This window comes from Anoplopoma fimbria, chromosome 22 (assembly GCF_027596085.1).
Source record: "Anoplopoma fimbria isolate UVic2021 breed Golden Eagle Sablefish chromosome 22, Afim_UVic_2022, whole genome shotgun sequence".
NCBI lineage: Eukaryota > Metazoa > Chordata > Actinopteri > Perciformes > Anoplopomatidae > Anoplopoma > Anoplopoma fimbria.
In genome coordinates, this window is record NC_072470.1 from 5,851,590 (window position 1) to 5,873,883 (window position 22,294).

Sequence of the window (22,294 nt, forward strand, 5' to 3'; positions counted from 1 at the left end):
GTAGTATGGACCAGAGGCATAAGACTATATCTATTATTTTCGTCTGTAGTCTAAATGATTTGACATGAAAGTTGATGACAATAATATGAAGATATGATATGAAATTAAAAGAATAACAGTTAGAAATATTTATGAATACATGATTCTCATGGCAACATAGATATAGAGTAACCCCCTGGGACCTGCAAACAACAATGTCACAAAGAAGGATTTCAATGTTTTTTGCTCCAAAAGTGGTTGGCAGCCAAGGAGGTATATATATATATATATATAGAGAGAGAGAGAGAGAGAGAGAGAGATCTATAGATATAGGTAGATATATATATATATATATATATATAGATAGATAGATAGATAGATAGATAGATAGATAGATAGATAGATAGATAGATAGATAGATAGATAGATAGATAGATAGATAGATAGATAGATAGATAGATAGATAGATAGATCCTGGCTTTAAAGGGGGAAAAAAGAAAGCATCACAACTTACATTGATTTTCTAGGGCTCAGTTTTGTAAGATATTATTTTACAACTATCTATACACATATTTCCGTGCTGGTATATTGATTATAGACTTGCAGAAAGTTCCCTGCGGTGCCAGCAGGTTTGCCAGCCTCCTGCAAACATTCATCACCAGCAGGCCTATAAACGTTGATGGTGCTGGTCTAAAGGGATGGATCAGGCAGTATACCGTTTTCAGGGCCGCTCGTTTTACAAGCCAGCGTGGGCCACTCCGCCCCAGGGGGTTCGTTTGATGACTGATGTCAAAGTATGAGAAAAAAGGAATGAGCGAGGACGAAAAGATATTGATTTGTGATGCATGTAAAACTGGCTCTATTAACAAATGACTCCACAACTTTTGGGGAACAAGGACCGAAATGATCCTTCATAAATCCCCACAGCACCAAAGACACGCTCCATTCAGTGTCCTCTGCTGCTCTCTAGGGGACTTTACAGAGAATTACTGGATTTTGAGACTCTTCATACTTTCATATATGAATCATAAAGCTGTTGAGGGACATACAATTGCATTTGGGCTTGTATTTATTATAAACAATGTGCTCATAACACTGGGGGTTCAACCCAAATGCCACATGATCACCTCAAAAGCCTAGTTATCATCATCATACTGTTTCCAATAATCAACTAAAATCACTTTTTATTTGGACATTCTTCATTTCGCTGATTGAGAGGGTTCAAAGAAACATGCATTTACATTTTATCAAGAGAAACACAAGTTTAACCCCCTCCCAAATGTATTTGTACATACTTTGAGGATTAAGAAACACCATATGCAAGCATGTAAATGAATGCTACAATGTGTAAAAATCCTCTTTAGTGTCACTGCAAGATGACCAGAGAAGGATTTGTCTTCGCAACAGATCCATTTGTTGTTAAATTGAAAAGTGTCTTACCCCCCCCCTAAATCTCACTAATGCATTAACAGTCTACAGCATTTATTTTGAGATCTGGGATCAGTCTCACACCAGCACAGACAGCCACACTGGGTGGCAGCACAACGCAGAGCAGCCTCCAGAATACTAATGAACGTCACTCTGTTCCTGTACAATAAAAAAAAAAAAAAAAAGAAAAGAAAAAAAAGGAAATTTGCAGATAAAACATTCAATTACTGACAAATCAGAGCTGTGTGAGATGTGAGCAGATATGAGTGGGACATGGAAATGGGAGTTCTGTCTCTGAGCTCTGTAATGGGTCCCTGTGTGAGTCCCAAAGAGACGTTTGATTGGAGGGCTGCAGAACAGGGTGGGGGTATTCAAAGTAATCCATTACATATGATAAATAAGTGATGGTGGGGGAACTTGACTCGTAATTAAAAATGGATGATGAGTCTAATGATGTGCTCTCTCACAGCAGGCCTCTGCAGTGATACTGGTGCAAATTAGAGCGAGAAGGATTCAATTCATAGATTATGAATTGTGATGAAGTGTGTATTTAAAGGCCTCTTCTGTAGAATATCACGTTCAGTTCTAAATGAAGGGTAAAATAATGTAGCATTCCTTCAGGGACTCAGTGTTGTACTTTGTGATCTGATCATAGTTCCTTTTTTTTTTTTTTTTAATTACTTTATTACAATACAAGTACTCAGTTTCATCACCTGTTTCATTACGCTCATTTGTGCCCACTGCCATCAGACTGTATAACAACAGCGGAGACCACAGTCTGTCATCATGCTGACCAGGCGCCCCTGTGGATATACTGTACATTTTTTATTCCTGTTCTATCTTTCTATCTTTATTTTGTTGTATAGTATGTGTATTTATTGTCTGTGTCTGTGTAGTTGTATAGTATGTGTATTTATTGTCTGTGTAGTTGTATAGTATGTGTATTTATTGTCTGTGTCTGTGTAGTTGTATAGTATGTGTATTTATTGTCTGTGTAGTTGTATAGTATGTGTATTTATTGTCTGTGTCTGTGTAGTTGTATAGTATGTGTATTTATTGTCTGTGTCTGTGTAGTTGTATAGTATGTGTATTTATTGTCTGTGTCTGTGTAGTTGTATAGTATGTGTATTTATTGTCTGTGTCTGTGTAGTTGTATAGTATGTGTATTTATTGTCTGTGTAGTTGTATAGTATGTGTATTTATTGTCTGTGTCTGTGTAGTTGTATAGTATGTGTATTTATTGTCTGTGTAGTATTGTGTCTGTGTAGTGTATAGTTGTGTATTTATTGTATGTGTATTTATTATGTCTTTATGTCTGTGTAGTTGTATAGTATGTGTATTTATTGTCTGTGTAGTTGTATAGTATGTGTATTTATTGTCTGTGTCTGTGTAGTTGAGCTGCTGCAACACTTGAATTTCCCCCATGGGGATCAATAAAGGAATAAAGGAATAAAGGAATTCATCCTGCCACATTTATACATTTTTTTATTTTCTATGTTTGACTAAAGAAATGAAAGGAGCGAAGAAAACAACACACAAAAAAACCATAAAAGAATCTGTGATAACAGTAGTAAAAATCTAAATGAATTCATGGGTAACATGACTGTAAATCAGATGCCCGCATGACTGTCACTAATTTGGGAGTCTGACTTTGCTGTGTCCCCTGTGATCAGATGACATGCAGAGCTGCTATGATTAGGGCTGCGTGCAGAGGGAAGGGGTGGGGTGGGGGGCATGTTGTTGAGCTACAGTTCATTTATCTGTAACGTCGTGGTGTGGGTCAGTGGCTGGGATACTGGAGGAAGTATGAGAAAGCTGCAGTTGAGCCCTTAGGGATCGACCCAATAAGTCCTGGAGGAGTTCGGCATGGCTCCGGAGAGTGCCTGGCTCCTGAGAACGGGGCTTGTGCTGTTGGTGGCAGGTGAGTGTTTGTGGGAAGAACTTCAAATAGTTTGATTCATTTTCCAGGGGACGTTATTCATTTGGATTTTGGTTTATTTAAGTTTTTGGGACAGAAAAAGTGAATATTTTGGTGTTTGTGAGCATGCAGTATTCATTAATAAAAGCATGCATTTCAGAGATGACAGAGCTCATAGCAATCATGATTTTCTGTTGTCTATTCATTCTGTAATATATATATATATATATATATATATATATATATATATATGTTGTATAGTATGTGTATTTATTGTCTGTGTAGTTGTATAGTATGTGTATTTATTGTCTGTGTAGTTGTATAGTATGTGTATTTATTGTCTGTGTCTGTGTAGTTGTATAGTATGTGTATTTATTGTCTGTGTAGTTGTATAGTATGTGTATTTATTGTCTGTGTAGTTGTATAGTATGTGTATTTATTGTCTGTGTAGTTGTATAGTATGTGTATTTATTGTCTGTGTAGTTCTATAGTATGTGTATTTATTGTCTGTGTAGTTGTATAGTATGTGTATTTATTGTCTGTGTAGTTGTATAGTATGTGTATTTATTGTCTGTGTAGTTCTATAGTATGTGTATTTATTGTCTGTGTAGTTCTATAGTATGTGTATTTATTGTCTGTGTATTGTATTTATTGTCTGTGTAGTTGAGCTGCTGCAACACTTGAATTTCCCCCATGGGGATCAATAAAGGAATATAATAATAATATTTAGTTTAATTCAGACCTCTACAATGTATGTGTTTAAGTCTGAGGTAAGGTCAGGGGTGTAGAAAGTATTCAGGTTGTTCACTTCAGTGGAAGTAGCAATATCACATTGTATTAAATGTTTTTTCCAAGGAAGAGTACTGCAGTAACTTAGTGTGACATTCTTGAGTGTTGAAAACAAAATGTAGAAAAATGGTCCCTTTCCCTGTCATACTATTTATGATACAATCAGATTATTGTGACTAATGCATTTGGTGGAGTTAAGCTATTTCATAAACTAACTAATGTGCAATCTTGTGTGCAGTTCTATGTAAAAAATCTTCACTTGTAAAGTAACAGTCATGGAATAGAAATAGTACAGTGAAGTACAAGTACATCAGAGTTGTACTTAATTGCAGTTCTTGAGTAGATGTACTTCAGTTACATTGGCAGCAGCATTGTGTCAGTTCAACAGGTCACAACATGTAGAGAAACATATCAATATTTCTCCTGAGGCATTAAGATTATCCTCCATAGTTTAATGACAGATGATGTGTGTGATGTAGGAAAACATGAGGACTCAGCAGCTGGCTAAACATGAGTGACATGTGAGATGGATGGATCCTCATCATATTCATGAGCATCATTTTTTTTTTTTAAATCCATAAATATTGAGTCCTGGAAATGGCAGGCAGAATTCATGATTCCTGTTGGACTGATGGGTGTTTCCTCTGGCCTATACCCCAAAATATGGAAAACAAACTTGTAGGCAGTGAGTCGATAGAGTGAAATCCTCCAGCATCTGTCGTGGTTAGGCCTTGATTTTCTGCAGGTTAGCAGCCAAGTTAGAAGGCACCTTTTTAAACGCTTGAATGACCAATTTTCTGACAGGTGAATCATCACATCCTCATAGCTAAAAGGTGTTTAAATGTTTGCAAAATGTTTGTTTTTTGCATGTGTCTGATGCGTCTTCTTTGATAAAAGTCAGCTTAACGGCAGCGGGGTCTCTTCCATTCTTTTCACATTCTCCTTTTTTCAGTAGCATCTCTTTCAAAAAACTCCCCGTGTCAACACATCCAGAGTGTTTTCAGAGCCTGGAGAGCCAGCTAAGACAGAGCGAACACAATGGACACACTGTTGGCCCTTATCAGGCCGCCGCAGACTGAGATCCGCCATGTTCCTCCATCGTGACGACGACCTGTTCGTTCCACACGGGTCCTTTTTTTTTTTCTTTTTTCCGCCAGCTTAAGCTCCCACTCCCACTGTACTGCCTCGGTGGTGTTACGCTCAGCTCAGAGTCCTGAGGGGACGAGCAGCGGTCGGTCTGCCTCCACGCTGAGAGCCTGTTAACACACATCTCTGAAGTAAACAAATGGGATTGGGACTCCGACTGCAAATGAGAATCTTTTCATAGCGAAAGTAAAAAGCCTAATATGGGGAAGAAATGGACCAACGGGGATAACCGAGGACGGGACTTGACCTTGTTTGTTGCACAAACATATTCCTAATTATCAAGAAGTGAACTCAGCAGATAACCTCTGTAGTGTTTTAAAATCCTTTCTTTCCTTACAGTGATGCTTTTCTCCCCACTCACTGCGATAAAGTAGCAAGTTGCAGTCGCCTCACATCACCCAGATCCATTCTCATTGTCATATTTAAGCCTTGATTAATACGTTTGGCTTGATTTTTTTTTTTACGTCTCTCTTCCTCTTCCGTACTTTAGCTCAAGTCCTTCCATCAGCGTCCGGCTGCAACGGGGTTCACTACGAGAGGGTGATCAACGATTTCTGCTCGGCTAAGTTCAAACACGACATGGTAGGGCTGGACCGAGGCCTGTGGTGCAGCTGGCCGGACACCACGGAGTGAGTTCACCTGCTGGGGTCGCGCAGAAAGAGAGGGCAGAGAAAAGAAAGCACTTGTTTTACTCGTCTCGTACGGTTTAGTCACAGATAACGGCTCCATGGAATTGATTTATGGCTTAAGGAAAGAGCTGGATTTGGTGGAAATGGTTTTATTTGTTGGGGAAACTCTCTTTCTTCGGAATTGTTTATCAGTAAACACATACCAAAATGCTTTAATGTAATATGATATACTATTAATGGATTGAAAACTCATGATTATTGCATAAGGAAGCTGCTGATCTTGCATACTGCACTTATTCCCCCAAATGCAAGCATGTAGTCCAGGGTTAACCACCTGTCTTTCCTTTGGTAACATGCCCATCATCTGAGCTCAATGATTCAGTTCATCCTCTGATCTGGATGAACGACATCCTCAACATGTTTTCGTGGCTGTTTTTCCTTATGGCCCCCAACTCCTTCGTTTCTCCACTCACCATCACATCTCTTTGTCTCAAACTTCTACTGTATCTGCTGCACATTATTTAGTATATATACTAGAGTGTTTGCAGTGTTTTTCAGTCAGAGGATGAGTCAGACAGGAGAGGGGGAAAGGAGCTGGGAGGCCCACAGGAGAAGCTGCTGTCAAAACTGTGATTTCCCTCCTGGCTCACTGTCCTCTCTTGGTCCAGCACATAATTAGTGGCTGTACTCTGTGTGTGTGTGTGTGTGTGTGTGTGTGTGTGTGTGTGTGTGTGTGTGTGTGTGTGTGTGTGTGTGTGTGTGTGTGTGTGTGTGTGTGTGTGTGTGTGTGTGTGTGTGTGGTGGCAACTCATCATAAAAGATGTGTACAGGCACATAGAGGGTTTGCAGTTGCGTCACAAAACTCCTGGCAACAATGTTTGACGCCATCGCCGACGTCCTTTGGAGAGCTGCTACACATATAAGGCTTGTGTGTGGGGTGTTCACTGCATTGCTTGTTAGTTTTAAAACCTTTTCAAAATAAGAGGTCCAGCAACACTTCATTGTAAGACCACCACCTTTTGGTTTGTAGACTTCATCAGGGTCAAAAACCTTTTTCAAAATGTTTCTGTTTTTACTGAGAGCAAGATGGCCGTCATTCACACACCGTTTTTTCCCTGAGCTATAAAAACACTCCAGTCTCTCCTGACTTGTGTTTTATTTTTAGAACAAAACAATTTCACTGAGTGGCAGCTCAACACAATTTTCTAGGTCCAGTTCTAAGACATAGGGCTCTACAGGGTTTGGAAAAAAACTGAGCCTCAGCTGCATTCTGGATGATAGATGCAACTGTCACTTTTGGTGGACGTATTTTAAAAGTGACCTTTTATGTTATTTGCCCTGTTATTAAAAGTAATAAAGCAAAATGAAACACTAAACAATAAACTGCACCCATCAGATAAAAGGCCGTTTATGATGAACACTAAAGTTGTGTGGACTTTTCCTTTAAGGGACTTAAAGCTTTCCTCCCATTTGCCCAATCGGCCTCCAGCTATGCAGTTAAAGCCAGTGGCCATCCGGAATGGTGCGATGCTCCACTGGGGGTGCTACCCCGTTGGTATGCATCTCCATTTCCCCTGCCCTCTACCACCAAGCAGTTATATATAGCGGTGTTGAGCCCGACTGGTAATTCTAGACACTTCTACCAACAGGAGTCCCTCCTCTGGTTCCACTCTGAAAGGACGTTTCAAAGACAAACCCGGAGACTAATTATACCTGAAGAGTGTATTTCTAAAGTTCTGTAACTCGGAATGGGAGTTATAGGAGGGACAACTTTAATTTCATCATGGAAATACCGCTTCTACCTTTCACGAGCTGCACATTCCAATACCAATACTACCGTACTATTTAGTGTGCCAGGAAAAGATGTAGTATGTCAAATACAGCAGGCTAAAAATACCAGGATGTCATGTGGCAATTTGCAGTATGCGAGCCTGCATGCTTTGCTGCTGACGCACAATCCTCTCTGCAGGGGATATGTGAGCCAGAGGGTCAAAGTTCAGGTGCGATGTGATGAAATAGGATGCACACTACATGCATCAGTGTTTACTTTGTAAGTTCATAAGTGCTACAGTATGAAGTAAAAAAGTAAAAGTGTATATTTGGATCCTTGATGAATCCTTTAGGGGGATTTGACTGTGTGTTGTCGCCCTCTGCAGGATCTACGAGGGGTTAACAAACTGCACCTACCAGGTGGCCCTGAGGATGGACTGCTTCTGGCCGAATCAGATAGTCGACCGCCTCTTCATGCAGGTTCACCGGACCTACTTCCACGACTGCGCTCTGACCGGCCGGCTCCTCCACGACCCGTCCACCAGCATCCTCGCCCCGTTCATCGTCGTGCCGGTGCTGGTCACCCTGCTCATGACTGCCCTCGTGGTGTGGAGGAGTAAACGCACAGAGGGGGTTTTATAGGGACTTGGGTTCAAGTCTTGTAAATACACGTGGACTCCGGAGGGGCGATAATGGAGCATGTTGTAAAAGATGTCAGGTGATTTTTGCATAATCTGTTATTTGATGCATTTATGCTCATTGTCTTGCAATTGTATAATTCCCGTGTTAGTATGAATATCTCATGAAAAACAGCAGACTTTAATATGATAATATGTTTTAAATGCTCTATGTGGTTTGAAATAGAGAGTGTCCCGAGTTTGGGAAAAGTAATAAAAGGTGTTTGGGTTTTCAGGGGAATTGGAAGCCATGCATCTTAATTACCATCTGTTGTCATGGCCAGAAACAATCTGTCAGCACATTAATAACTGAAGAGAGGAAGACACTCAGGGAGACACCAACAACTTGGGTGTTTGTTGTTACATTTGATTAGAGAGAAGAAAGGAGCAGAAAATGGAAAAATGTGCAAAAGAAGAAAAAAGGTTTTGGACAAAGAGGTCAAACATGGTTACAAATTGTTCATATTCACTGTCTCCTTTTAATGCACATGGATTTCTTTCACCCACGTCACGAAATAGTAAGTTCCTTTTAAGAAAAGTGCAATTTTAGGACTGTACATGATGCTCAAGGTGGCTTTCATCCATCACTGTGTGTAGGGCTCCAATCTAGTGTTCACTCTGGAAGGGTCTGTCTTAACATATGTCAATATTTCGAATTTAAATTTAAATGTAGGTTCATAACACAGTTGTGTGAAATATCTTTTGATTCAGCCGGTCAGACTGGTTTACGGGCCAGCCAATAGAAATACTTCACAAACCACAGTGACTTCTGTGTCAGGAGAGGAAACCTTCATGGCAGACATCTACCTGTTGGAGGACAAGAAGAGACAGAGCGGTTTAATAGGATCTGAAATGAATTAATGGGTGGATTAATGGCTACATCAAGACTGGGGACTAATTGAAACAGTTAGTAAATATAAACTATGTATAAGTAAAACCTTAAATGACTCCCTGTCCACCCTGCAAGACTAAACAGGTCAACTTTTTATAGAGACAGAGACACAGCGTTGTGTAGTAATTAAATACTATGCCATCATAATTAAATACAATGTCATACTTTCTTATCCACGTAAAAGTTACAGCTCAGCACTTCCCCTCCATATATTTTGCTTGCTGGGCTATTCTGTCCTGTCAGTGGTGAATTAATGGTGGCTATATTATCAAAGCAGTTAAAGCCTTCAACAGTTAAGCTTAGTCGAGCAGTGTTTGGCCTCTCTGATTAATGCTCAAGACTGTGACAGTATTCAAAGACGGATTTCATCAGTTTTTGCGTGTTATTAATTCATTTAGGTGGAGATTAAGAGATCAACGTTCAGAGTTCAGAGCCAGCTGTGACTTCAACATAGAGAGTCACGTGAAGACATTTATAAAAAAACCTTTGAAGTTCTGCGGTTATGAGTAGAACTCGTAAAAAGGCCACGTTTCTTCCAAATATCACCAAAAGAAATGCCGTGATTTTACCAATTCCAGATTTTCAAACATGCACTTGGTTTCAAACAGCAGCAGATGGCAGTGAATGCACATATGTGGTGCTCTGTGCTGAAAAGAAGAGAGCTGCTGAGTGTCTCAGTGTTTTTGGTATCACACGTTAGTTGTAATTCATTAACCCTCAGTGCAATAAAACGTGATAAATGCTCTATTTGGTATAAAAATGGAATTTATCCGTTCATTAATTTTAGTGGATAACATCACCCATATGAGGGTGTCAAAGTTTGGCAGGGGAAGGTAACAAAATGTGTGAGATTCAGGGGATTTGGAGGCTATGAATGTTAATTAGCATCTGTTCTCATGGCCCTAAACAATCTGTGAGCACATAAATATAAGTAGAGAAGAGGACACTCAGAGAGACACCAACGGCTTCGATAGATCATTCCAATAAATTTGGAAGTGCGGTGAAGAAAAGAGAGGAAAGGAGAGCGGAAAAATGTTCTTTTATTGTCTAACAGAGACAAATCACTTCGTACTGAAGGAAAACCAGCTGCATCTGTGCTCAATAAAACAGAATGAGGCAGTCGAAACGCAAGTAGAATCTACAAGATCATCAGGAAGGCTGGCTCCGTCCTGATGGTGGAGCTATGTTCTGTGGTAGTGGTGTCAGAGAGGAGGAGGAGGAGGAGGAGGAGGAGGATGATGCCGGAGTGACTCTCATCCTCTCTGCGATGTGCCGCTCTCACACAGGAGCACCTTCAGCAGCAGACCGATGCCATAATGACGCACAACGGAATGCCAAAGGAAATCCTCTCTTCCTGTTGCAGTCGAACTTTTACGACTCGTCTGCCTTTTGTGGAGAGAAGGACAGCACCGGCCTCCATCTAATATATATGTTTGTTTCTTCTCTCTCTTTTTTCTCTCTGGATTACTGTCTCTCCATGGACTACAATCAATCCAACTCTCTGATTTATGGGGCATTACTTTTAATATCATGGATATAATCCTGAACATTCTGGATGAACCATATACTTCAGATTTGTTACTGTACACACAGAACTACATGTCTTCTGTCATTCCTATTTGTGGCTGGGCATTGTTATTGTTTTTGGATTTGATGAAGTTCTATTTGATCTTATATCATACATACTTTTAAAAAATATGTTTTTCCTCCAATATCTGTTTCCCATGTTTGTTTTTTACGGAGGGCTGCTTGGGCCCTGGAGTTGTATAGCAGTGAATTAGCAATTAAATGCATGTTTGGATACACAAAATGTCCTGATTATTGAAGACCAAAAGAAAAGTTGATATTAATGCTGTTTATACTTATGGACATTCTGGAAGCAAGGGTTTCTCTCACCCTGGTCATGACATAGGAAGTGTATTCAATACAAGTACAATTTTTAGATGGTGAGGCTAAAAGTGAACTTCAATTAGACACATATCCATCACTGTGTGACAGGGTTGTTCTCTGTCAATTTTTAGAAGCCTGGCGTTGATTTAACAGCAGGTTAATTATATTATTCTGTCTTATTTAAAAGTAAAATATCTTTATATAAAAATAAACATATCATAGGCTTATTTTTAAAGTTTTTTTCATTTTTCAAACAATTAACAAAATGTTTTCGCTTTTGATGACATTTGGCAAAACCTAAAAGCTGTGGTTTCCAAACTGGAGGTCTGGATCTGGTGTCCAGGATTCAGCCGGTCAGACTGGTTTGCGGGCCAGCCAATAGAAATACTTTGTAACCACAGTGACTTCTGTGTCAGCAGAGGAAACCTTCATGGCAGACATCAACCTGTTGGAGGACAAGAAGAGACAGAGCGGTTTAATAGGATCATTTAAGTAAAACCTTAAATTATTCCTCGTCCTCCCTGCAAGACTAAACAGGTCAACTCTGTCCAGAGACAGAGAGCAGCAAACTGTGTGTAGTAATCAAATACTATGCCATCATAATTAAATACGATGTCATACTTTCTTATCCATGTAAAAGTTACGGCTCAGCACTTCCCCTCCATATATTTTGCTTGCTGGGCTATTCTGTCCTGTCAGTGGTGAATTAATGGTGGCTATATTATCAAAGCAGTTAAAGCCTTCAACAGTTAAGCTTAGTCGAGCAATGTTTGGCCTCTCTGATTAATGCTCAAGACTGTGACAGTATTCAAAGATGAAATATAGCAGTTTTTGAGCGTGAACAATGAATTTAGGTGGAGATTAAGGGATCAACGTTCAGCGGCTGCAGCTGGAGGTGAGAGTTCAGAGCCAGAGGTTAACGATTAGACATGTGGACGAGGTGGAGGTTAATATCTCACTTTTTCCTTATGTCGTTAGAAAGACGTTCAGCCTCAGCGGGGTCCTTTTGTAGCAGTTTCTGGTAGCTGGAGAAGGTCTCCACCAAGCCGAAGTACCCGCTCAGTGGCAAGATCCTCTTTACCCTCAGACACTCATTCCTGGACATAAAATAATAAATATAGGGGAAATGTAGTGATTCAGAAACACTCTTCTCTCCCTTGACTATACATATACTGAGATGCCTCAGAGCAAGACACTTGACCCCCAACTGCTCAAGTTTAAGCTTCTCTGAGCCAGTTAACTCCCAGACGTCAGTCTGTGTATATGTCTGACTTCATATGAATGTTTTCATAGCATTTACGCTGCTAGTTTTGCAGCGACTTCTTCAAGAAAGAGGTGTAATTTAAGTAAACTGGAACACTCACCACTCTTTGTCTGGGTATGAGCAGGAGTCGAGCATGTCTGAGTAGATCTTTACAGAACTCGTTCCTATATAGGGATTTCGGAAGGGAAGCAGGGCAGCGTAAAACTAATCAGAAAAAGAAAAGTAATGATTAATAACTAACCCAATGGAATTTGAAAAATAGTTCCAAGGGTTATGCCTTGTCAACTATTTATTTTCATTTTAATGGTCAGGATCTCCAGAGCCGGTGGTCGCAGGTGTTTGGTTTGGGGAGCTAAGAATTGCGTCTCAGCTCTTTACAGATGATTTGGTTCTGTTTGCTAGTTCAAGTATCTCCTGGTCTTGTTCCCGAGTGAGGTTAACAGGGAGTGTGAGATAGACTGTTGGTTCGGCCAAGCGTCAGCTATGATGTGGGTGCTATATCCTCAGCTATGGTATATCTCGTCTGCCCTAGGAGTACCTCAGGGTTCCCCAGGGAGAATACCCTGCTTAGCCTGCTGCCCCTGCTAACCAGCCCCACATAAGCAGGAGAGAATGGTTTGAATGGTTGCATTTTACTTGTTTACACTCATCTATACTTTAGAAATTCCAAGAATGAAGTTTTTAGATTTGGGATGAACCTCATCACAGATGTCCTTGAGTGTCTTGTTGGGGACGTCCCCATACTCCACCCCGAAGTCCATGGTGTAGCTCAGGAGAGCCAGGCAGCCTCCAGGCCTCAGCACCCTGTCAGCCTCCAGGAGGAACTTCTCCCGGTCGAACCAGTGAGCCGCCGTCATGGCCGTCACAAGGTCCACCTCACCAGAAGAAAATGGTAGATCTTCTGCCGGACACTCCCTGGGGTCAGAAGATAAAAGAATAGAGGAGGTCAAATAGGGACGTTTGCTATGTCGCAGTCTACTGACAATCCGGTTTGGGCCTTTGAAGCTTTCAGTGGCAAGTTCCTAGATCTGGCACTGAAGCAATGAAAAAACTAATTTGCTGCCCTTTGTACTATGGTCATTTCATCAAAGAAGTAGATAACACCAATAAATAAATAGACCTTTCAAAGCTGCAAGGTCACTGAGTACACATCACATAAGTATGTACCTGTATGAAACATTTGGTGGGTTTTTATTGGTCACAGCCATCTCCAGCTGAGCGGGGCTGACGTCTGTTCCAACGACCTTGGCGAAGTACGGAGCCAAAAGATTCGTCCCTTGTCCCGAACCGCAGCCCACATCTACAGCAAGATTGAACTGGTTCGGTGTCTGAAAGCAATGGAGTCACACCTTATCATTATAAACCGCTTTTTTTTTTTTGCTCCTGAATCTATAGATGGTTCTGCAGCTCTTCTATCACCAAAACATTCATCTCAGGTATTTCAACATGCAACATGACCCTCTTTTTCTGAGCATGAATAGGTTTGAATCACAAACTTCCTGAATTACAAAGTATCCCGCCCTCATGAGCTGCAGCCCATAAGCATGGATTTGAAAGCATAGTTCACACTATATTGCTTTGAATTCATAGTAAAAGTACAGTATGTCCAGTTTAATATATAAAGGTAACATTGCCAAGAGACTAAGAGACCATATATGGAGCTGTGACTTCAAAATAAAGAGTTGATTGAATAAAAAAAAATAAAAAAAGAAGCCCTAGAAAAATGAAATGCTTTTAATATCACCAAAAGAAATCCTGTGGTTCTCTAAATCCAGATTTCTGCACATGCACTTGGTTTCAAACAGCAGCAGATGGCAGTAGATACACATATATGAACCTGTGCTTAGAAAGAAAGTGCTGCTGAGTGTGGGAATGCTCGGGAGTCACATGTTAGCTGTAATTCCTCATCATCCTGATCATCACCCTTATTTATTCTCCCATATCATTGTTACTTTGGCATACTGGTATATCAGACACGGCCTGAATTATCATGTTAGTATTTGGAGAACAGAAACACGTGGCTTAAAATCTACAAAATATGCTTCATAAACAAGCACCGATTCTTATAATTGTGCAACTTCTCTGTTTCCATAAGCAATTTGACCTCACACTTTTGTATATTTATAAATTGTGTAAATTGGGACCTCCCAAACAGTCCTGAATCTGCTTCGAACTGCTGGTTTTGTTCCTGTATTTTCCTACCAATCAACAACATTGATCCTTCCCGTTCCCCTGATCAATATCCATTGTCAGATATGATTTGCAATAGGGCTTGTGTTAACAAACGTGGGGGAGGGGTTGGCAGGGTGCCCAGGAGCCCCAACCCTTAACCCCACCGTGTTGCCATGCGCGGCCCTGCCTTGCGTCCTCCAATCAATCGCCTTTGATCAAACCTGTCAGCTGTGCTCAGTTCACTCCGCCGACCTCTGCTGTGTGTGCGGCGGAAAGCATGATGAACACGTTGTCAACCACACACATGATGTGAGCGCTCAGACGGAGCCGTTTTATCGCCCAGTCTTTACCACCAAGTCTTATTTCAGAGTCCTCACACATTTCCACAGAAGCCATTAAAAAAACACAAAGTCAATGGACTCAGACAAGCGGCCTCATGTATTGCTTTAATATCTGCAGGCATTCCCGACACAGTAAAAAGAGCTATGGGAGTGCTTCCATCGACTGTGACGAGCGGCGTTGCTAATGCCGCGTGGGGAATTCTCCTGAAAGGCAATCACACAGGTAATCCACACGAGGAGAGGAAAATATGAGAAATATTGCATTTTAAACCCGGTTGGGTGCATGCGAAATTCTTGATTTGGGTTGTTTTTTTCTGAAATGGTTGAAGAAGATTTTGTGTGAAACCGAGTTTTGGAATTGTGGAAAAAGGGATAAAACATGTAATAAGGTGCTATTTTGTGAACCGACTGTATACAGTTTATATCCTAAAGACGTATTTCAGCCTAAAGTAGGCATGCACTAAAATACCTGTGCATCATTTTCTTCTCTCCTCTGCCAGTGTGAGTGCAGACACATGCAGGGAAGGGGGATGGATGGATGGATGGGTATTGAGCATAAAATCCCACTTCCCTGCGGAAATCTCAGCAGGTAAAGGCAGATTGCAGCTGTTGGCTGAAATCCGTGAATTCAGAAAATAGCCTTGTTGCCACATTTCTTTTGGTGGGGGGAGAAATTCGTCACGGCTTTTGAATGGGTCTCCCCTTGGTCCTTGAACACACCTTCCTTTTTTTTTACCAAGGCAGCACGAAAACATTTAAATGAAAATCCAACTGTGCACTCAAACTTAATGAAGGAATTAGGAATAGCTGGTGCAACCAAATCCTGTTTTGGTTTCTTTCTGTTACGAATTCAACTCTGCAATCTTTGAGGAGAAATGAAAAGGGAGAGGCGATTCTTCCCTGTCTTTTTATCGCGCCACTGTGCATTGTGCCAAACAGCGTTTGCAATCTCTGGTAGGATATGAACATCTTAAATCTTTACCCATTAAAACTTCACTTGAGACACTCTGTTTCCTCCACAGCCAGTTGTAAAACAACAAATATGGAGGAGATCTGAGTGACTCTGCTGCGTTTTTATAGCCGAGATGCTCGCTCTGAGATACACTCGGAGGGGCTAATCCCACTCTCCGAGGAGAGAGGTAGGTATTGGCTTTGATGATAGAAATGGATTAAACAGATTACATTAAAGGCCAGTCTAATTGAACCAATCTATCCTGATTCTGCCGCTGTAAGATAAATGATGAGAGGGCCAGATAGTATATATAGGTCGTGTGTTCGTGTGTTTGGCCCCGGGTCTCGTCTGTAGACATTTACAGGCATGCGTGGAACATACACAAAAGCTTCCTATAGACAAAGGTCCATATAAAGGAATTTCATTTCTGGACTATCCCATATCCTTTCTGCCAAGAAGAAAAATAACTTTCAACTATGTCTGTATTTGGCCCGTATTTTCATTGTTAAGCTGCCTTTTTGCTGCTTTCAGTTGCTTCAGGGAAACTTAAAACTGACCCTAGAGATGGCAATATATAAGCTGCTGGTTCCTCCACATGGGGTCTGGTTTGTGTCCATTTAAAACCAATTCAATTAGCATGACACTTTTAGATCCTTACACCTATGAAAGCTTTAAAGAAACTGTGTAACTACTATTTTTATTTACTCTTTGCTTGTGTTTCTTTTACTCATGTTTTTTAATGCCCTATGTAAAGCGCTTTAATTTGACTCCTTGTTGAAAGATTATATTCAACTTGCCTTGCAGGTGTGTTTTTCGTAATCGTCTTCAAGGTAAGATTCCCCCTAAAAACAGAGCTTGTCAATGTTTTTAAAGCCAACTCTCAAATCCTCCATGTCAAAGCTTCAGTAAAAAATAGATTTCAAGGCTGCAAGCAACTGCAAAATGTAGCGTGTGCAGAAAAAGTAAAGGTGAGGTTATAAACACACTGATGCCACTCGCAATCACGTCTTTGCAAGTTGGTGCTCATGATTCAAGATGATGATTATGGGTAATGTAAATGTATAGGTAATGGCCTGGAACATGTAAAACCACCAGCAACCTTGAAGTGCTGCTAATGTACAAAATGAGTTTAATTAGTTTAAGGGAACAATCTTAGTGTTTTTCAATGAATGCCGTCTTAAAGGATTAAAATTCAAAATTATGGAACAAACTAATTTAACCTTTTTTTCTCTCCATGTAGCTCATAATCCTGTTATTCAATTCATTATCTAATTCAAGGAGAAAAATGTGTAACTTTACGGCAAAATAAGCTTCAAACAAATCTCATTCTGAAAGCTAAAACTGTAAAAAAACAAAAAACGACAGCACAAAACAAGTCAATTCTGCACCAGCACCTTTCTTTTTCAATAATAAAGCTTTGAGTCTGTCTTTTGGGTGATTACCTCTATGTGTGTGTGTGTGTGTGTGTGTGTGTGTGTGTGTGTGTGTGTGTGTGTGTGTGTGTGTGTGTGTGTGTGTGTGTGTGTGTGTGTGTGTGAGAGTGTGTGTGTACCTGTCCTCCCAGGCAGGGTCGTTATTGACGGTGTCCAGTTGAAGTGAGCGTGATGGGGTGACCTTTCCTTCCAACCTTGTTATCTACGTGAACTCGTTAAGCCGGACTGTTTAATTAGCAGCGGAATGACAATCAGGGAGGAGTCGGAGGCCTCTGTGGTCATAGACACGGATCAATGGTCTTCAGGGAGCCTTTGCACTCTGCAACGGGGGACCTTTGCACATATGTGCGTGCGGTGTGCTCATGCATACATACATTTACAATTAGACGGGATTTACTTCTTCAAAGTTGGTCTAAACATTTTGGATTTGGTGGATTTTCTTGTGGATATTTAGACGATGGCTCGATAAAGATGGAGATATTGCTGTGGTGCAACACGGGGCCAAACAGTGTATACGCAGGCTCAAATATTATAACGATATGTGCTCATTTAACTTCTCGTTTCAAAATCCGTCTATTATTATATGCCTCTAAAATCGACTCCACTCTTCTTTTGCAACTCTTTTGGAAATATGGATTTTGGAACATGGCTGCAGGGATTTGCTCCCATTAAGCCATAAGTGCATTGCTGAAGTGTAGCAGTTCAGTTTATTGAAACAAAGAGATCCTAACAGGCCTGTCCTAGTCTGGTCTGTCCACATATTTGGGCCTGTTAGTGTGGATTTTATTCCAGGTTTTCCAAACATCTTGCCAACCCATATGATGAAATCATCTTTCCACTAACAACAGGAGACACTAATATCCCACTTTTAAAACTGATAAAACTGTGTAACCCTTGTTGACATGCACAAATGCTTCAGCAGCACACAAGCATATGCACCCGCTCTCGGAAGTGTGTGTGTTTGTGTGTGTGTGTGTGTGTGTGTGTGTGTGTGTGTGTGTGTGTGTGTGTGTGTGTGTGTGTGTGTGTGTGTGTGTGTGTGTGTGTGTGTGTGTGTGTGTGTGTGTGTGTGTGTGTGTGTGTGTGCAAACACAGGCGCGTATGAACTCGTACACAGGTACACAAACATCCAGGCAAAGAAACGCGAGGCGGGAGCCAACAGCCACGGCAGCTGGTGAGATCCAAGTGAAAGTGAGAAGCAAAAAAAAAAAGAAGAGCTGAACGCTCGGGTCTGTTGATCTATTTTTACCGCAGAGCAGGGGGCAGAGGGGGAGAGAAAGAAGGAGAGAGAGAGAGAGAGAGAGATAGAGAGAGGTTCCTGCATAATGCATGGCCCTGAAGAGCAGCAGTGGCTTTTACACTGCGCTCTCTCACTGGGTCTTCCAGGTGTCTGTGCTGTCTGTCAAACATTGCAGCATATAGGAGAGCCAGGTGCTCTCACACGGCGCTCCGGTTGATCTTCCTCAGAGCACAAGACCACCAGCCTATCCAGCTGCTCGCTCTCTCCCCGAACACAAGATCTCGCCTGTAGTCAAATCCTTCTCTGAAGTGAAGGAGCGTTCAGGAGCTGGAGGGGAGGGGGGTGGGGTGTGGGGGAAGGAGCACAGATACATCACCCCAGTTGGAGTGGGAAACCGCTTTTTGTTCTTTAGGATCTGTGGCAACCCACGAGTGGCAACTCATGAATTGAGTTCACTATAGTTTGGATCCAAATTTAGCTCAGATGATTTTTATTTTTATTTTTTAGGATATAAACACAATGTAGCATCCACAATGTAAAAATGCTTTTCTTCTCCTGTGAAATAACATTATATGTTGTATTATCTATTATTGAGTCCTAAATGTTCTGTTTTGGAACAATTTTCTCTATTTATTAAATTTTTTATTTTATTTTCTTGCTGTTTGGAATTTGGAAAATAACTTTCAGTAGAGTACTCTTACACCACTAAATGACTGGATTAGGTTTGGGAACAGGCTATCTGAACATTCCTGGAGGGGGTTGGGATGCTGCTGGGCATCACAAGGAGAGAGACTAATGAAAGCTTGATGAGGATGCTTCTCTGAATCCACCAGCATGATTAGGCTTTAATTACCGAGGGCCACCTCGACATATTCCCTATAATTGGAAATACCTAAGCACTTGGCGGCTCACGGCGTGACACCAAAGAAATCCATGGTTCATAACCCTTCATATGACGAGCCTCATTCTCATCCTCAACAGATTGAAGCTCGCCTTCATGCAGATCATTTACTAAATGGTTCTGTAATCTTAGTAAGGAGTTGGTAGACAGAGTTTGCTGACAGTCTGAGCATGGAATAAGACATTGTGATGGAGGCTTTAAACTTGTAGCATCCCAGAATGCTGGCATCGCCCCGTTGCCAGATGTGACAATAACATCCCTATATGGCTGCCAAACGCCTACAAGACACCCACCGGCTTTGGCAGCTCCCCTGGTGAAATCTTCTGTTGCACAACCGCATGAAAAAAAAAGGGGCCTTATGTTCTGCCGGTTAAGTGAATCACTGCCTCGCCTGAAGAATCGGCCTTTTCTCTTTCATTACAGTCGCTTCAATTCAGCGCCCGTCACACCGTTTGTACCCTCCTTCAATGGCGTTAGCTACGGCTGAATCATTGTACATAAAACAAAGACAACATTTCTGAAATGTGCTCAGGTGTTGCGGCGGTGAATAGCTGAGTGGAGAGAGAGTAGACGATTCAAGGGCAAGCTGATAAGCCTGCAGGATACCGAACAATGAGACGGTATATTTGAAAAGTCGGGAGAAAATTTATGTAAGCATTAAATGTTCGATTTGGTTTTTAAAGTTTCCTTTCTGGTTTAGAAATAGTTAGCTTTTAAATTTAAGGTGGCATTATTGGATTAAGCTTCCTGATTCCTACAGCATCCCAGTGCTTAAATATTCGCCCATGCAAGGTGTACAATATGATGTACACACATCGAGGTCAAGTACCTCTGAATGCTATACGTGCATGTTTAGAATACACAATACCAAGATAATATCATGGGATGTTTTAATCCTGTTGTCGTAGCAGATTTACATAGATGCTATCATTTGATGCAGATTAATGGAAACAACCGAGGAGGACGGGGTGACTGAGCACATGTAACCAAGCATTCAACAGCCGTGTTTATCAACTCAGCTTTTCTATTATTCAGATTATTCTGCTTGGGATCCCCCAGTGTAATTAGCCGGGTAACAAATCCGCCGCCTTCCATGGCGTGTCTGTGCTTTGATTCTATCATATTTACCAGCTGACAAGTGCTGTTAGAAAAGAAGAAAGTGTGTGTTTTCATTTTATTTTTTAATACTAACTGTGTTTACAGACTCGGTTTAGGGACTTTTTATATTCTACGATTTATTATCATAATTGACGTGTGTAAGTGTCATCCATTGGTTTGTGTTCTGCGTTTCTGAAGCCTCTAGTTCGGCATTTTGGCCGTCGCCATCTTGTTTTTTGCAACCAGAAGTGACAGGAGAGGGTGTGGCTAAGTAAAATGAACCTTTCAGGAACTAAAAACACCCTATGAAAGGGTTAAAGTTGTAAAAACAAAAACACAGACAGCTCCCAGACTGAACAACGCCATGGAAACGACCTGTCAATCACAAGGTAGATGAATTTGGCTTTAGTCTTAAAGGGACTGCAGCCAACTCAAAAAAAAAAAAAAAAAAAAAAAAAAGAGATTGCCTGCGGACATACATGCATGACGCTGCATTTGTGAATATGTGAGTTAACCTTTATGTGTTGATGTGAATGTGCTCCCTTTGCTGCTAAAAACAGATTAACACAATCTAGTTCTGCTGTGGACTCACATACAGCATCATCTCCATCACATGGGATGGAAAATGACGGTCGGAAAGCGCTCATGTGACGTGCGACCTTTACTGAAAAATGACTCCATCGTTTCTAATTTCATAATGTGTCCCTAGGATTGACGCAGTAGCCGTAGTTAGGTAGATAATGTGGGGCTGTCTGTAATTACAGATAAAAGAACATTAAGTTCGACAGATACATGTAAGCTTCTTGATGAGGGTGCCCATTTCAATTAGGGAGCATTAAATGAAACAAAAAACCTTATGGGAGTTTCTCACTGCCAGACCCAAGGAGAATTAACACACTGCATAGGGCCATTTACCAGAGAGTAATTACTCCCTAATTAGCCATTAGTTATTCGATTACCCTTTTATCAGCTAGTCATGGTCAAAAGGCAGGAATAGCGGATAAGTCATCACCTTGGTTGGGAACAGATGTAATTAACATGCCGTAGCTCCCTCAGAGGGAGACAACGAGGGAGTGCATTCAAGCAAAGTGAAGGCATTCTGGCCTATTTCCTCCGTTTGATCAGAAGGAGCGATAAATCAGAGGCTTTTTTTTAATTCATCCAGGGGTGGGTTGCTGTAAATAGCAGAAACAGGAGATAGTAAATTCATTTTCATGCCCTTATTTAACTCAAAAAACACAGTAGACCTAAACCATCCAGTCCTTTAAAAGGTGTCTGGTCAGTGGGAATAAAAGCAAAAAAGGGTTTGTGGATGTACTCTGGGCACTCATTGTTTGCAAACTGAATGGCTCTGTGATGGAGGCTGGATAAGAAAAAATTCTGTGAGAGGACGGACGATTAGATGCATATTGTTGCCGGATGAAAACGCCATTAACAGACCAGCCAAGAACCGTGAATACTCCATGCCAAACTGCTTCTACCATTTATTACACATAATTACATTCTTAAATAAAAACGATTCACCGAACAGTTCCTTGCATAGAGATATTACAATACCAATTTAAAAAAGGAATTATGAAACAAACCAGTAACAAAAATAAATCTTTCTCATTTTTCCATAATAAAGAACATTATCGTACCCATACATCATAATATACAAATGATAAATTTGAAAACACTTTTGTACAGCGAAAAAAGAAAAGGAGAAAGACAACGGAGGAAAAAAGGTGGAGGGGGGGGACGGGGGAAGGGAAGGAGGGGAGGGGGACGGGGGG

The 22,294-nt window shown here is 41.0% G+C and overlaps 2 protein-coding genes across 2 annotated transcripts; one reads left to right on the forward strand and one right to left on the reverse strand.

The window, feature by feature from the left end:
* The first annotated feature begins 3,273 nt into the window (after positions 1-3,273).
* On the forward strand, positions 3,274-8,301 carry LOC129111567 (receptor activity-modifying protein 1-like). The gene is made up of 3 exons (XM_054623558.1): positions 3,274-3,328; positions 5,751-5,889; positions 8,046-8,301. Exons 1-3 carry the CDS (start codon positions 3,274-3,276, stop codon positions 8,299-8,301), a joined length of 450 nt encoding a protein of 149 aa, XP_054479533.1.
* A 3,171-nt stretch (positions 8,302-11,472) lies between these two features.
* Positions 11,473-17,092, reverse strand: si:ch211-93g23.2 (uncharacterized protein LOC100005086 homolog). Its single transcript, XM_054624192.1, has 7 exons — positions 17,068-17,092; positions 14,560-14,570; positions 13,550-13,698; positions 13,081-13,297; positions 12,483-12,586; positions 12,078-12,215; positions 11,473-11,563 (listed from the first exon to the last, which is right to left on the reverse strand). Exons 1-7 carry the CDS (start codon positions 17,090-17,092, stop codon positions 11,473-11,475), a joined length of 735 nt encoding a protein of 244 aa, XP_054480167.1.
* Between the last annotated feature and the right edge of the window lie 5,202 nt (positions 17,093-22,294).

Coding starts and splice junctions, on each gene's coding strand:
- LOC129111567 (XM_054623558.1), top strand. CDS start 3,274: ATGGCTCCGGAGAGTGCCTGGCTCCTGAGAACGGGGCTTGTGCTGTTG. Junction 3,329..5,750: donor GCTTGTGCTGTTGGTGGCAG/GTGAGTGTTTGT, acceptor TCCGTACTTTAG/CTCAAGTCCTTCCATCAGCG. Junction 5,890..8,045: donor AGCTGGCCGGACACCACGGA/GTGAGTTCACCT, acceptor CGCCCTCTGCAG/GATCTACGAGGGGTTAACAA.
- si:ch211-93g23.2 (XM_054624192.1), bottom strand. CDS start 17,092: ATGAGCTACATGGAGAGAAAAAAAG. Junction 12,587..13,080: donor TCAAGGACATCTGTGATGAG/GTTCATCCCAAA, acceptor TTTTCTGATTAG/TTTTACGCTGCCCTGCTTCC. Junction 11,564..12,077: donor TCTAACGACATAAGGAAAAA/GTGAGATATTAA, acceptor GTCCTCCAACAG/GTTGATGTCTGCCATGAAGG.